The following is a 16,368-nucleotide window of genomic DNA, read 5'->3' as shown; positions in this document are numbered from 1 at the left end:
GATTAAGCGAATCCCTCTAGATAATCGTGAGATTATGAGACAGCACGTCTAAAACATAAAGATGAACCATATATATCTTAATCAGACGCGTTTGAGTATTTCAAAATGGCGAATTTTTTTGCACATTATAATAATGGCCAAGAGTTTGCGTCAGATCTGAATGGTCTGATTATTGAATGAGAGCTTTTTTTGTTGCACTTAACACCCCCTTAGAAAATCTGACGCGCTCGATATATGAAAAGGTATATATTATATAATTTTTTTTCTTCTTATCATCTACGCTTTGCAACCTAATATGTCTTTATGACGCTCGAGTAAATCCCCATTTTGCATCGTGTGCTCCCCTGCTACAAATAACGATGTGTAAAATTATGTACGTTGTTCATCTAGGCTCTCTCCTGAAGATCTAGAGAGATAATCAAGAAGAATTTGATTGACCGCTGACGATATGATGATGATGGCAACGGAAATAGACAGGCGAACCTGGCGCTTCGCCTAAGCTATTTTCCGTAAAGTCGTCATTCATTGTTCCTTGAGTAATTATGAAAATCATCACATATATCCAGTGACGGTCGGACGGAAGCCGGTTGTTTGAGGAGAGTGGTTTGTTCTACTCACTCAATCGACCGCAAGGCCGGGCGCTCGATTTTCACTTCCTATCGTCCAACCCGTGTAAGTAATCACACGTTAAAAGGAAAGACCTCATTAATCCTTAGCTCGCACAAGTTTCGACTTTTGATATCGCCACCACGTTGAGAAGAGCAAAAGTTCGAGAATCCAATGTTACCCCAGCTGAGAGACAATTCCTCAAGAACCTCACTACGTAAGATAGTAGAAAACCATAGACGCGTATTTCGGGCTTTTGGCCCATTATCAGTATGATGTAGCCAAGTGTAACACTTGGTTACCAAAAGAAAGAAATACAAATGCACAGAGCCACCAGCAGGAGCCAGCCGCACATTTGTAGTTTCAGTTATTAGATCTTGTGTTTACAAAAAAAACTATCAAAATCACCACCGAGGCAGCTATAGCTACCTGCGTGACATCCGAGTCCAGGAAATAATACAAATATGCAAGTTATATCGGTCAGTTGGTAGCCAAGCGGTTCGGCGTGGGTGCTTTGTTCACTCACTCGAATTGACTGCCGTGTTGGTCGGTGGTTCAAGCCCTAGTCTGAACGATCGATCTTCACTTGCTATCGTCCAACCCGTGTTAGGAATCACACGTTAAAAGTTAGACCTTTTTGATCCTTAGCTCGCACAAGTTTCGACTTCTGAGGGTTGTCGTTCGTAGGGGTGCGACAGCTGGTTAACGGAAAAACAGATTTTAAACAGAACAGACAGATATATGAATATAATAGGCGTTGCACGCGTAATCTTATTGAGGCTGTAACAGCTTTGTTGATATGTTGAATGGAGTCTTTGAAATCTTCTAAAGTCGGAAAGTTATCTATCCACCAAGCACCAGACTTTTTGTGACATCAGTTCATGAAACTTATTTGTTGAATTTTCAAAACTTTCGTAAAATTGAGTTGGATAACCGGTAGCCATTTGGTTTCGACGTAGGTGCTTTGTTCACTCACTCAAATCGACCGCCGTGTTGGTCGCTGGTTCAAGCCCTAGTCTGAACGATCGATTTTCACCTGCTATCGTCCAACCTATGTTAGGAATCACACGCTAAAAGGTAAGACCTCGTTAATCCTCAGCTCGCAAAAGTTTCGACTTCTGAGGGCTGTCGTTCGTAGGGGTGTGACAGCTGGTTAACGGAAAAACAGATTTTTTTTATATAGATTTACGTTCCTCATTGTATCGTCACTTACTTCACTTATTCCACGGCTCGGTTTGAATGGTGTTCACTATTGCAACTTTTTGAAATATATTTTTGCCGAAGTCACTTTTATATTTACTTTTCACAGTTCTTTATGTATTTTGTATTCATCAGCATATATAACAGTTTTGGCCACTTGAGAAATGCAATAAAAAGGAAATATTTTGTAACTTTTGGGGAATTCCAAAAATAATTTACGAATAAATTTTCCTGATATTAAAAAACGTTCACATCATGAAGAAATTATATCATAAATTCAAAAGCATTTTCTGAAAAAGCAGTAAAAGCTTTACTCATCAAAATCATAATTGTCTTCAAAGAAAAAACGGCATTGAATATGAAGTAACAGCTTAAATATCAACATTTCTCGGTCTCTTCTCAATTTGTTTTTGTGTTCATCCGGATTTCTTATGTTACTGAATTAATATTTTATTTTCAGGATTCATTATGGTTATTTGCGCCCAGTTCAAGATACTTAACGATTCTTTAGTTAATATAAAGCAATTTGCTATTGAAGAAATGAACAGCGAATGGATGGGGGATGATGTAAACGGTGAAATATCACCAGTTCTCCAAGAAATTATGAACAAGAAACTGTTGGAATGTGTTATCCACCACAGATATATTTTGGAGTAAGTGTTATTTCAGTCAACGAATTCATGGTGGATGTTTGGTATCCCATATTTATCAATAAAGTTCTCACTAATAAAACAAATGGATTAGTATGGAAAATACTTGCTGAAAAGCTATTTCATTAAATATAAAATTAATATTGGAAAATATCATCAGTTTAGGAACACACGCTTTCACGGCCGGAGTCACGATCAGAAAAAATAAAATCCGAGCTGATAGATCGTGGTCGAATGTGACTTGTAATACCAAACTTTTCGTCTGCTACTGCATCGTCAGTGGTATGTGCGTTGATTGCGAAGACGAAGGTTATAATTCGAAATCAGTTGTTACCGAGACTTTGAGGTATAACATTCGTCCTAGCCAATACCGCTGACGATGCCGGCCGCAATAGCAGACGAAACGTTTACTACTGCGAGTTCCACTCGATCACAGTCTACCAGCACGGATTGAATTTTTTCCAATATCAATAGCTATCATAAAAACTATAGAATATGGTGAAATCAAATTGGGTTCGAGTGTCTTCACAAAACATGGTGATATTGGAGATAATCAGTTTATAGATTGACTGCCGTGATACATCCCATTTCTAATTACACAACATAAACTTCATCTCCACCTGGTATGATGATTTGGCATTATTGCGTAAATCATAATTTTCGATACAATTTGGAACTGATTACATGAATTATTCAAAATTTTTAAGTTTTTTGGAAAATGAAATGAAAATATCAGAGGGTCTTAACAAATTAAGATTGAGTTTTTGTTTTCACAGTTTTGGAATTTCTCTGAGCAGTCTGCAGCAGTAATCCATGCATCAAATGAATCAAGTAGTTTATTTTAATAGCCAAGATTCCAACGGCATCGAATTGAATACAATATTTACTGATTACTTCCATTCATTTCAGGGTTGAGTACCTATAGAAGTAAATGACAAAAATTATTCTTCTTTTATACATTCGTAGACTTCTCGTTTCACAGTGTTTAACATAAAACATTACACATTATTTGAGAAATGATGCACAGACAACAATATATTTATTTTTATTAACGTCATTCTTAAAATCCAAGAGCGCTATCTGTGAATGAACCCATTTGAAGGAATCAATGCCTTTGAAGCAAAGCCGATAGAACGGTAAACATAATTGTTGTATTAGAAGTGAATTGAGTGAGTTTTTTAAATTATTCGTTCAATCGATCTGATGGAAGTTGTTCGACTTACCAATGTGATTGAAATTATTTGTTTACTCAATTTGACAAAAATTAGTCTTTTAATCGATTTGATTAAAGTTATTTGTTTTTGAATGAAAGTAAGAAAAACCCATCTATTCAATATAATCATAACGATATGATACACATGTATCATATCGATATGATACATTTATGATACATCAGGTATTTGAAACAGGCAAAATAGCAAAAAATACGCGAAATAAATGAAAAAAAAATGCGAAGTTCTTAAAAAATACGTATTCTTGTAGAGAAATTTTTGCTCTGAGATTCCGACGTGTCCCGAGCTCTACAAAGTGAGTTCTACCCTATAACTCAGGTATAAACCCCCCTCTGCGCTCCCCATATGTGCAATGGGCCGCACGGGTTTAACAACATCTGCTTGGGCCAGTTTCGTTGCAGAGGCTATTCGTGAAGCATTGGCAGATAGAATAATGTCACTTAGTTCTGACATCATAGGCGATGAGAAAATACGTTGTCAGTGGCGGACAGTGCATGGGAGAGATTATTGGAAAGTCATTTGAGGATTTTGGACTAAAACATTCTAACACAGTCTCGTCCCTTGCAACAATAAATTCAGCTGTGAAAGTTACTGTAAAGTGGTTACAATCGACCCATTAATTATTTTTCGAAGAATGCTCCTAGCCAGAAAGCACGACGAAGATTTTTTGGAATATTTCGAATATGAACTTGCACCGTATCCGCTCTTCAACGAAACAAATGGGATGAGGAAAATAAAAAAATCAGCTCTTTATGAGATGTTTGTCGCATACAGGAAGAACGTCTGTTGTTGGCGAGGATATAGATCTTCTAATTTTGATAATTGCCCTAACTTTCGAAGAAAATGATATAATGCTCATGAAGCCAGGAACAGGAAAAGTTAAAAGAGAAATTTTTTTTTCCAGAAAGGTGAATTGATAATCTTCAATCTACTACAGTGTGGTTACAATTTTCAATGATCCCGGATCAACACCTCCGCAAGTAAGAGGGGCCGGTGAAACCCTGTTTCTCTTGAAAATCTCACACTGGATGGTTACAGATTTAGCCAATTCGAAAACTCGTTGCAAAAACAGAAATTGAAGCTAGAACTATTGTCACCGACTTCAGAGGCAGCCGCTCAACATTCATTCCAACATTCTACAACCAACGGCAACACTTTTCACACCAGCTCCGGAAATAATATCATAACTGATTTCCTGTAACTGTACAATCGATTGCCACGTGAGATGTAGCTCCTTAATGTGCGGGAATTGCCAGAAAGTGCAATGTCTCAATGCGTACAGTTTTAAAAGTATCGATGAGCTGGATGATGAAAATTTCGGTTCTGATGACGTACACGAGGAGACTGATGCAGCAGATATTATTGAGGAGGATGATCCTGCTCAATCCGATGCTTTTTAGATAAAAGGTATGGTCCAGTCGGTATTATATTGTTATCCACTCACGACCAATGCTCACCTGTAAAATGAATAATAATTTTTTTTTCATAACATACCTAGAGGAGGGAAAAAGATTAGAAGAATGAAGATAATGAAAAATGTCGAATAAAAACACTTTTTTCAATAAACAATGTTTTAAACGTCAATTATTACTAAATAAATCAAGTGTATGAAGTAATTATTGGTTTTTGAATAATTCACCTATAATTCAATGTAAAAATTTCAATATATTAGCGAAAAATTATTTTAAACCACTTTTTTCAATAAGTGGGGTCGAGCACAAATTTTACAGCTCGGGACTCATCAATTCTTGAAAGTATATGTATTTTTGAACATACATGTCAAACTTCAGCAACTTCGCATTTTTTTCTTTTATTTTAGCTAATTTGCCTGAATCAATACAATAATCTATTATTTGACGATGACAAATATAGTTTGTATATACATCGTGTCAGAGTTATTTGTCGATATTATTTGCCGTGGTCTGCAGGTTTTAATGACTAACAGTGGTAGACAATATTAAAAGCCTTGAGATGATGAGTGATTGTATAGATTGAACTGCCAAGGCCTTATCTCAAGACCTGGAAAGGTATACTCTTTTTCTATTATTTTTTTATTTGATTGTATTGAATTAATTTTCATGTGTGGAATTTCTATGTTTTCTTCACTTGAAATTGTTTCCGTTTTGAATATCTGTCACCTTCCTATATCGTCTTGGGTAATAGCATTCAATTTTATCGAACACTTGAATAGCTGAATAGCTAAGTCATGGAGACATGCTAGTAAGCTTTGAGGTGGTCCCCTCGTACATCATAGTTCCGGTCAAAGACAGTAGCTTCAAAATAGTCTCCGTGTAAATGAACGTTCTGGTCAAATACACTCTACAGCTAATCAGTAAGGTTTTCTTACCAGATATAAACGTATTTCTATGAATGAAATTGAATCTACCGCGATGGGTTGCCCGATATGGTGGCGAACTTTTTATGGAAAAAACCGTGAGTCTTAGAGCGAGTAACCGTGAAACCATATTATTGGCTACGTTAATAGTATGACAGCATGGTGAAGAGCAATTAAACACATTTCTGTCACATCTGGATTCACCCAATTCCAAACTCCTACTTACAAAGGAACGAAAAACCCACGGAAAAATTGCAATCTGGAATGTAATTGGAAAAAGACGTGAAGATGAAACTGTGGGCCATAGGCTGTATGTGAAACCAAAGCACACAGACAGGTATCTGGCAGGACAAAAAAAGGAATTATTGAAACTTCAGTTGACAGCGCCCAACGCTCTATAACCGTGAGTCAACCCAAAAATCTCGAATATCAGCAAAATGTATTCGAATAGAATGGGTATGACAGGTATGAATACTTCCTCATTATTCAATCAATCAATTTTTATCAATGAAAGATTATTTTGATCGGGAGTTCCGTGGTGGCCGTGGTAGTGGACGGACGTGCTGATAACGTCCGTCCTCAAAGCACATGGCGGATGCCATGTGCTATCGTGAGGCTCCGTTTTGTGTTGTCTTGTATTAAAATTGAAATGTGGAGTGTCTGAAAAAGTGATGAATAAGTGGCCCCCTTTATTCACGCCGGTATCCAGGCCGGGGTGGTTCCGATAACCACGTAAAGGGGGTTATATATGTGAAAAATTACCAAAAGGTCTCCCAAGTAGAAGGCGACTTCAAAAAATGAAATTGTTTTTATGTTAAAAAAAACTAGAGTTTTTTATATATAAAGTTAGAAAAAAATGGGTGGCAGCATTGCTTTGTGCAAGACCGCTGCGCTCCCCGACGAAGCTCCTGTTAACCAACAGGAGGAGCATTGGTCATATGCGCCTGAAGATAGGAAGCAACGACCATTTAAAATAGAGAGAGAGAGAGAGATTATTTTGATCGCTTCTAGTAGCACAAATTTGTCAAAGTAATGGTTTCCTATATTTGAGCGATCGTGTAAGCGCGCTCCTCGAAGCATATAAAATAATAACAGTTATATTAAATTTTTTCACTAATACTGTCCGTTTCACTTTCTAGAACATCCCGATAATGTTCTGTAAGAAGTATGAAGAAAGTTCTTACCTTCACTAGTCCGTAATTTGTATTCTCGATTTCTGATGGTGCTGGAAATGGCTTTAGGAAGGAAAGGAGGAAATGGGAAAAACACCACCCTCAACCCAATGAATAACGTATCAAAGCACGCTATACTTATTTTCACCTTTCACCGTGAAACTATACGGAATTACCGTAAATTATTTAAACAATATGAATCGGACCGATCGACTTCCGATAATTTTCTTCTTGCTACTCTCGCATTCACAGGTGAAACTTCTGAAAAGCAATGTTGCCAATTAATAAAACAAAACTTCTTCATTCTAATAATAAGACTAATGCTACAACAAATACATTTCATTCATTAATGAAAATACATAATTATGAAATAAAAAATTTTTTTTTCCAAAATGTTAAATATGAATTCTTTCAAAATGATATTTTTCCGAAGGTATATGTGCTTTCCGAGGATTATATACGAGTGGAAGTCAGATTAAATATTACATAATAATACTTATAATAATATTAAATAATAATAAAACATAATAATTAAATATTGATTAATAAGAATAATGTTTTAGGAAAGTTTAGGTTTTCCAATTCTTCTAAAAATATATCGTTTTCAATATTAAAACCTATTCTGATATGAAAATCTAATCCAGTTTTACGTCGCTTTCTTTCAATTTCGTTCAACTGAATAAGTTCATCCTCAACATTCAAAAAATTCAATATCTATAATTTAAGCAACTATGAATGTGACCTAGTTTTACTCATACACCATTATTTTGTTGGGTAAGTGATAAAATTAATTTTTTTCGGAAAAATTCATCATATAACCGATAAGGGTACCTATAAGGGTTGGTCACCTGTTTGTACCTGAAAAGTATATAACAAGTAAGCGAGTTTTTTATCCAAAAATAGTTCATTGAAATTTATATAATTTCCGGAACTAGCACTATTTCTAAACTCTAGAACTGCAAAACTCTTCTCAACGTGGGCTTCACTAACCAAGTTGGCGTCTTCCAGAGATGAATTAAACTAATTCAATACTTTTAATCTGGCCTCTACTTATATCTAACAGGGTGCATATTCACTTTCATTCTCTGTCACACCTGATTTTGGGTAGAAATTGGTAATAAATTTTGTCGTGAGAGTTTCCGGTGATTTTTAAATATTTTTCCATATGAAGGTGAACAATGGGTTGTTTGGAATAAGACCGTTTTCACTGGTAATAGTTTTCATCTCAACAATTTCAAACCTATTTCATTCATTCTATGGCAGTTTTCCATTTACGATCATCAATTTCGCAAAACAGATTATTCTGTTAGTCGGATCTTATCAACTTTTTTGCTCAGCTGAACACCAGAAAAGTGGACTTCTCTCTCTGTCAACTTCAAATCCACTTGATATTGATTTTATTTCAGTGTTCTGGTTCCTCTCAAGTTGATTCTCCTAGAAAAATGTTCCTGATCATTGAGTTGATTGAGATCACTAAATTGATATTAGAGAAGAGAAGTGATTCGAATAATTTCTCTAATGATATAATGAATTATAGGCTATTGTGTTCTTCCAAACACGCGCAATTTTTCAAGCACGACGATGCACAGGACCGCTCAAAATAGACCAAATGTTTCAAAGACAAGCTATCCACGAATACTTCACAATTTTTCATTGTTACGCTTCGAAATAATTTTTTTTCATTACAACAAAAATTGAAAATAAGAATTGACAATGTAACGTGTTTGACTTCGTAACGAAACAAATACTGAGTCCTAAAATTTCTGAGGTCATTTGGCCATTGATGTTATATATATTTAGGAATGTTAATTTGTAAAATATCCCATATCTGTCTCATTTCAACTAATTATTCACAATTCAGTATACGTAGGGAACTACTTATTCGTGGGTCATCCAAGTTTGTTTGCAAGCTTGCACGTTAGTGATTTGACCAACCACGACAACTGTGTTGGCACAAACAGAACTGGCTCATATCTCGATCGACACAAAATAAATAACCAGGAAAGGAATTTCTGGCAAAAACATAACAATCTGCACTGATAGCAAACAAGCCCTATTAGCATTGAACAGACAACGTGTTGCCTCAAGGCTAGTACTAGAGTGCCACCAAGATTTTGCCAAAGCCTCGGTAGGTAATAACATTATCCTGAGGTGGGTTAAACGGCACGACAGAAGTATAGGTAATCGCATTGCCGACTCTTCAGCTGAGGAAGCGGCTGGACTAAGAATTTAAGGACCCAGTGGCACCTACGGCTTGATGACTTCGACAATTGCGGAACTAGCCAAACGTCACACCCATGTTCAATCCCTAAAGAAATGGGATGCAATCAAAGGATGCAATTTTGCCAGGTTCACCTTGGGCGACCCTGGGAAGCTGGCGCCGGAGAAATATCTGGCGGTGACCAGGAAAAATCTACGCCTAACAGTAGGATTTTTCACTGGCTACTGTAAACTAAGGAAACACCTCCATAATATGGGGCTAGTGGACAAACCTCTATGCAGGATGTGTGAACAGGAAGATGAAACTGTCAGGCCTGTCCTATGCTAATGTCCGGAGGTATCGTCAATAAGCGAGTGTGTGTTCAGCGAGTCTTGGTCTGCATCTGCCGATATTTATATCGACATCTCCTTTAGGAGATGAATCTAGGCATGAATCTAGGAAGCTCTCCTGAAATGCCATCGAAAATCGAATACACCAATTTCTAGAATCAATATTAAAAAAGGTTAATGCAGTTAAGCTGCTAAAAATAATTTCATGAAAATGAAAAGATAAATATTCATAATCTGATTTCAATTTAAGAGCCATCGTTAGACAGCTGTCTCAGCCTGTTGGGCATAAGGTGTATTCGGTGTTGGATGGCATTTCAGAGAGGCTTTCCATATTAGTATTTATCTATTTATCTTCTGATTTTCATGGAATTATTTATACATATGAAGATGATAGCACAGACAGATATCGAAAGGGCTCGCATATAATAAATAGAAGTTATAAAGTTTCAAATCCTACTTGTAATGCACTGTTTGGAACGTTTGGTGTAGTAATGTATCTTTCTAGAGTTTCGTCCCAACACCTCGACACGTGTTTCGTCGATCACCAAGTGACCATCTTCAAGTGGAAGATCCAACTGTTCAATCTTCCTCTTGAAGATTATCACTTGGTGATCGAAACACGTGACTGACGAGGTGTTGAAAATAACGGTTTGGTGTTGGGATGAAACTCCAGTAAAATGTTTTAAATATATATGTTTATGAATAATTTCAATTTGTTTCAGATTCTCCAACGAAGTGTATTTCTTATTCACGACAAGTATACTGGGCCAATTTGCAGTCAGCGTAATAATTATATGTACAACTCTATTTGAAATGACTTTGGTAAGTAACTTCATAGCCTACACAAGAAGTGATATTCTGGTTTGCAAATAATTTCAACACGAAACCTTCACCACAACTTTCAGTTCAATGAATGTAGCAGTGAAATGTCAAATACTACTTTTAATGAGACAACTAGCAGATAAAGAAAAGTTAACCATGGAAATCATGAGGTCAATAAGATTAAAATGAAAAATTAAAAAATGGTGATACTTCTTTCTGAAATAGATGAAGTTCTTCGAACGAGTGTAAATACTGTAAAAAACAATTATAAATTCAGTGAAGTGTTACTGATGCATGGAAATCTTCCATCCTTGTATGCTATGAGCAGCCCAAACAAAAAATTAATGTTGTCGACATAAAATGAAATGTTTAGGCTAATTGCACACACACCAATTTTGGACGGCCGATTTTATACCGGTCGTCCAAATTCCAATAGTGAACCACATGTGGGAACGGGACCTGGCACAGACGCCGACCGGCGATCATCGCCGGTAAAATACCGGTGGGAAGCCGTCCACTGTCACTGTATCGCCGGCAGTACCGGGAAGTAGTGGCGTACGTGACCTAAATACACTCTTGCATACTCATCGATTTTTTACCGACCATTCCAGTCTCGACTGCTCGGTGGAATTGTAGTTATCACGTATTAACTTACTTTTGGTAGTGCGTGCTAATTACGACCGATAAAAACGACCGATAAAAATCCGGTGAGTCTGCAAGCACCCGCTACCCATAACATATCGGTCGATTTTATACTGGCCATCCAAAATCGGTGTGTGTGCAAATAGCCTTTTACCACATGAAGATGAAGTGAAAAAGAGATCTCTTGAGCTGATCCGGAAATAAATCCATATGCAGTGGAACATAAACTCCTGCGTGAGTTATTGCATGAAATAGAATTCAAGTGCGATATTCTCAGCAAAAACTTCTGTTTGTTGAAAGATAAAATCGTTATCCTAACAGAAAAACTGAATGGGTATGAAGCAAAAAAGGACAATACAAGTAAAAACGCAAATTCTGAAAAAGCCAAATACAAATAAAAAACTTTCAAATGATTCCAGAATCAAATGAATCATCGTCGGGAATACCTCATAGTTAATAACAGAAATGTGGCAAATAATTCACCAAAAATTTTCACCGATAAAGAAGTAAATGCAGCAATCTTGACAGCAAAATCTGCCAATAAAATGCACAATATACAGGAGTTAAACACCCTAGTAGATGATGAAAAATGGAAAAAGTTTCACACAAGAAAAACTTAAGGAATAAAAGAAGATACATGATCGGTAGCAATGAAGATACTCCAGGCATCATAACAGTATCCAAAAAGGTCTCACTTCATGTCACACGGCTCAATCAAATACAAACTAGGATGATTTGAAAAAGGTTATAGTGAAACACTTTCCAGAGGTTGTCTGTGAAGAGCACCAGTCCAAACTACCCGAGCTGTGAAAGTGACTATATATAAAGCAAGACAATTCAGTAGGGCATGGAAACCGGAGATATGACTAAGCGGTGCTCTGGTACCACGTTTTTTGTGGAAAAGGGAAACGGCACAGCAAGTATAAAGATAGTCTGTGAATCTGGAAAAAAATCTGATAGAAAATAACAATACTGAAGATGCGTGTGAAAGAAGTTCACTAACTCCATTAGGCAGCATAAAAGTAAGTTTCGATAAAAAAAATCATCAAGTCGTTTCAACTGGATAGATATAAAACTACCATATAATCTGAATTTATTTCAAATGTTAACATTTTCCACGTGAATATTTTGTGTTTGAATAACAAATTGACCGAATTGAAAGTCATTGTAAAAAGTTAAAATACTGAAATTATGTGCATATGTGAGCATTGGTATCAACACTCCGATATTGAGTACATATCATCAATGAATTACAACCTGATATCTCACTTTTGAAGCTCACAGTTAAAGCAAATAATGAAATTTCAGAATGTCACATTGAAAATGTGTGACGTAGATTATTATGCTGGCGATAGTCAATCCAACCTTCCTTTCTTCTTATTGAACCCTGAACATACTTTCTTCGACCGAATTGAAAAACCTGATTGAATATATTCTTTCGTTAACCAGCTGTCACTTTTCACAGGAACTCCAACCCTCCGAAGTCAAGCTAAGGATTATCGACGTCTAACATTCCACCGTATGGTTTTTAGCACATGTTGGACAATAGACAGTGAAAATCGATGGTCCGGTCTCTGGGCTTGAACCACCGGCTCTCACAGTGGTCGATTGACTGAGTGAAACAAACCACTCGCGCCAACCCAACCATCTTCACTCCAGTGAAGAAAATCAATGTGTACAGAAGCCGCGTTATATAATCAAAAGCTCTAACTTAGTTGTTGAGGAATCGAGAGTCGAGAGACTGTATTTTGTTCTGTTATGTAAAATGTGTTTAAATAAATCAATCGTATGCCAGAGGTTCCAATTCATCTGATTTGATCAAAGTGGAGTTTACATTCATTAATATATTTGACTTTATACTTTTTTTTAGGTTTCGTTTCCCAGTGTGAAGTTGTTTTCTCTGATACTCTACCAGTACTGCATGCTGATGGAGATTTTTATCGTATGTTATTTTGGAAATGAGGTAATATTGGAGGTAAGACTCTCATTATTATAACCATCTTATGAGCCAACTGATCTTCATTCTACATCAGAATTTGAAATGGAAAAATGTACATTTCATGATAATCGAACCCCGAACTGATTTTTTCTCTCATATTGACGAATTGTGCCATTTCCCGAATGAATGTCATTTAACCTTCTCAACCTAAAAATTCAATTTTGTTAACCAGTATCGAGTGGATATTTACTATGCTCCAGACAACGAACTTCGTATTTATCAGTCTAATATTTGATCTCAAGTAGAAAAGTTTGGAAAAATTGAATTCTTGCAAACACTAGAATTTATTTTCATAAGCTGATAAGCCATGTCGTCAATTTGAATTTTCAATCAGTTAGACAAAACAAACATATTTACACTCACGGCACAAGAAACAACAATGATATTCATTTAGAAAAATTTAAACACTTGCTATAACAAACTATTAAAAGTTTCCTCTCTATGCTGATTCAGGTTTTTTTGATAAAAATTATTGAAACGAAAAAAAGGAGTCGTCCTTCAGGTGTACCTTTTTGATAGATTCTGCTTTCTTTATTCCATCTGATATTCTTTGGAAATGATGATTTGGTACATGGACCTTGAACACTAATGATGGAATGATTCGAGGGTTCATCCATCATATTTCCAATCACCCACTTCCTTACTAGCACATTGAATTTAGCATCTGAGAAGCTTAATATACGTAATGCTTTTCGCGAACTTAAAAAAATTGTAGTATATGACAGTTTTCGACATATCCATATATATTGCGACAAAGTCTTCAGAAAATATTGATAATTTTGAAATAAGGACAAGCTATACGAGCATTGACATCCATATATCTTCTTGTAGATTCTCATTGTGTAACAATTTGAATATTCCTTATGTTGTTAACATTTTCCATTGTCTTGCCATATACAGAATTTACGTTCAGTTTGCAATAGATATTTTCAATTTTATTCGTAGCATTATTTCCCAGATTTGTATTCAAATCGATATAATTTTCCAACCATGATGTTGATGAGAACTATGTGAATCCTCATCAACATCGAACCATTACGGACCGCTTGTTTCAAATTTAACATACACCAATTTCAATATTACTCCAGTTTTATCCAGTAATATTCATTACTATATCAAATATTCCAAACAGTGCATTACAAGTATATACCAATTTGATATCAGAATATTTGAATATTTGATATCGATATCAGAAAATAATTCTAAATCGACACCTGTATAATTTAACATAGCAATCCAGTTAGACATGGAGATGTGAAATGATGAACAGGGTCTAATTTATAATTGCTCAAACTAAAATTTTCGAAAATATGACTCAGCAACAGAACGTCAGATTTCAGGTATATATCAGAATATTTGCCTGAATCACGACAGCTGAATATGTCAGATACTTTCCTAACTCCATCATCAGAAATGTGCTCCTAATTCAATTTATCATAAAAGTCTACCTCAATGCTATACCTAGAGAAGTCAATTTATCCAAAAAATCAATGAAGTTGTTTGAAAAACACCTTTCTGCCTCATTACCTGGAATCATTTGCTGAGAAATGTTTTCTCGTTTCTACAAAATATTTTTTATCCTAATTATCGCCCAACTCTCGCAGTGATTCAGTCATAAATATGAAACTATCAATAAATCTCAATTTTTAATATTTTTTTCACTTGCCCATCTGGACATAATTCGTTTTCAATGAATATAAGTTTCGGAAAAGAAACACATTACTCTATTCAGTTTGAGCGATGACATCAACTTTATTTCATTGGTACTCCTGTATAAATAAATGATAGTCATGGGAATGAATTTGGGCATTCTGAAGTTGACATTACGAATGCTATGTGTAGCTTCGTTTTTTTCATTAGATGGCAGTAGTCACGTTCTTCATTATCGCCCTCATCCAATATTTTCATAAATATACCACACGTGGTGACAATATTGAAGCAATGCTCTTCCTCAGCAGTCGAAAGAATCATCATAATGACAGTTTTCAATTATGTGTGATAGATATTGGTTACGCTGGCCTCCAAGTTTGGAACAAATACAAACTGAATTATGGAATAGGTGGAAGCATATGGTTCATGAAGACAAGTTTTGTTTTTGGAAAAGTGAACATTATTTGGTTCATTTGCATGTGCCTCAAATTTCAAAATGAGGGACATATTTACCAAATTTGTCAATTCTGAAATTTGGGTTTGATATTATTGTTGAAAGGTGATTATAATCATTCAACTAATGTCGCAATGAAGCTTGCTCATCATAAATCACAATAAATAAACAACCATCACAAAAAATATTTTTGTGTAGTTATTTGGAATGAAACGAGTCTCGATGAATCCTTAATCAAACAAATGCCAGATTAATCTGTGATATTCAACAGATTCATGTGACTAAACCTACGTTTCTGTGGGTGTAATGGTGCAACTCCATATTTAATTTTGCCATTTTTAAACGTTTTTCCAACCCATAAACATTGATAGAGCAATCGTTCATAACCTCAAATTCAGGAATATCTTTCAACTCAACCTGAGAATATATACCTGATTCATTCAATACGGTCGAGAAGTGAAAATATAACAAATTTTCAGAGACTCTCGCATTGGCAGGATACAAAGCTGAAGTCACAGCCCACGTAAAGCAGTACTGGATCTGATTCACCATATTCACTACACTTTATTTTGGACTCGTTCAACTTCGGAAGTTTGATATAAGAAGACCCTGTGGGAGGCATACTTATCAACATCCACCACCATATTCAAAATTTTCTCGATTGTCCAACCTGAAAATATATAGTTTTTTTACAGATTCAATCAATCATGTTGTGAATAGATCATATACCTGAATCTCGATATTGAAATTTCATAGCCTGAGCAGTCAAACTGTCAGCAAAAGTATTATATACCACAGTCAAATCGTTCGATTGTTCAACAACTTGATTGGAACTATTGTATATCGGAATGCTCTTCAGTTTGTATATTGTACCGCCCAAACACCTCCATATGAATTTTCACAATTTCATGAATCAATAACACTTCTTCGAATAGTTTCAATACTTTCTGATTGAATTCCATGTAGAATATGGAGTGATCAATCTGACTATTCACTATCCACTCTGTAGCTCACGATTCTACACTTGAAAACTGTGCCTACAATTTTGACACCCTT

General features: G+C 35.7%; 1 protein-coding gene across 1 annotated transcript in view; it reads left to right on the top strand.

The window, feature by feature from the left end:
• LOC111508380 (odorant receptor Or1) overlaps nt 1–16,368 on the top strand; it is a 60,223-nt gene that overhangs the window by 10,555 nt on the left and 33,300 nt on the right. The window contains exons 3-5 of the mRNA XM_074179235.1: nt 2,267–2,459; nt 10,468–10,567; nt 13,080–13,184. Coding sequence (XP_074035336.1) covers nt 2,267–2,459; nt 10,468–10,567; nt 13,080–13,184 — 398 coding nt within the window. The remainder of the gene's footprint in view (nt 1–2,266; nt 2,460–10,467; nt 10,568–13,079; nt 13,185–16,368) is intronic.

Source organism: Leptinotarsa decemlineata, unplaced genomic scaffold, assembly GCF_025532065.1.
Source record: "Leptinotarsa decemlineata unplaced genomic scaffold, Ldec_3_MD MMD2_tig00004677_RagTag_RagTag, whole genome shotgun sequence".
In the NCBI taxonomy this organism is placed as follows: Eukaryota; Metazoa; Arthropoda; class Insecta; order Coleoptera; family Chrysomelidae; genus Leptinotarsa; species Leptinotarsa decemlineata.
Note: the sequence above shows the minus strand (reverse complement) of the source record. Positions and strands in the feature narration are given on the sequence as shown.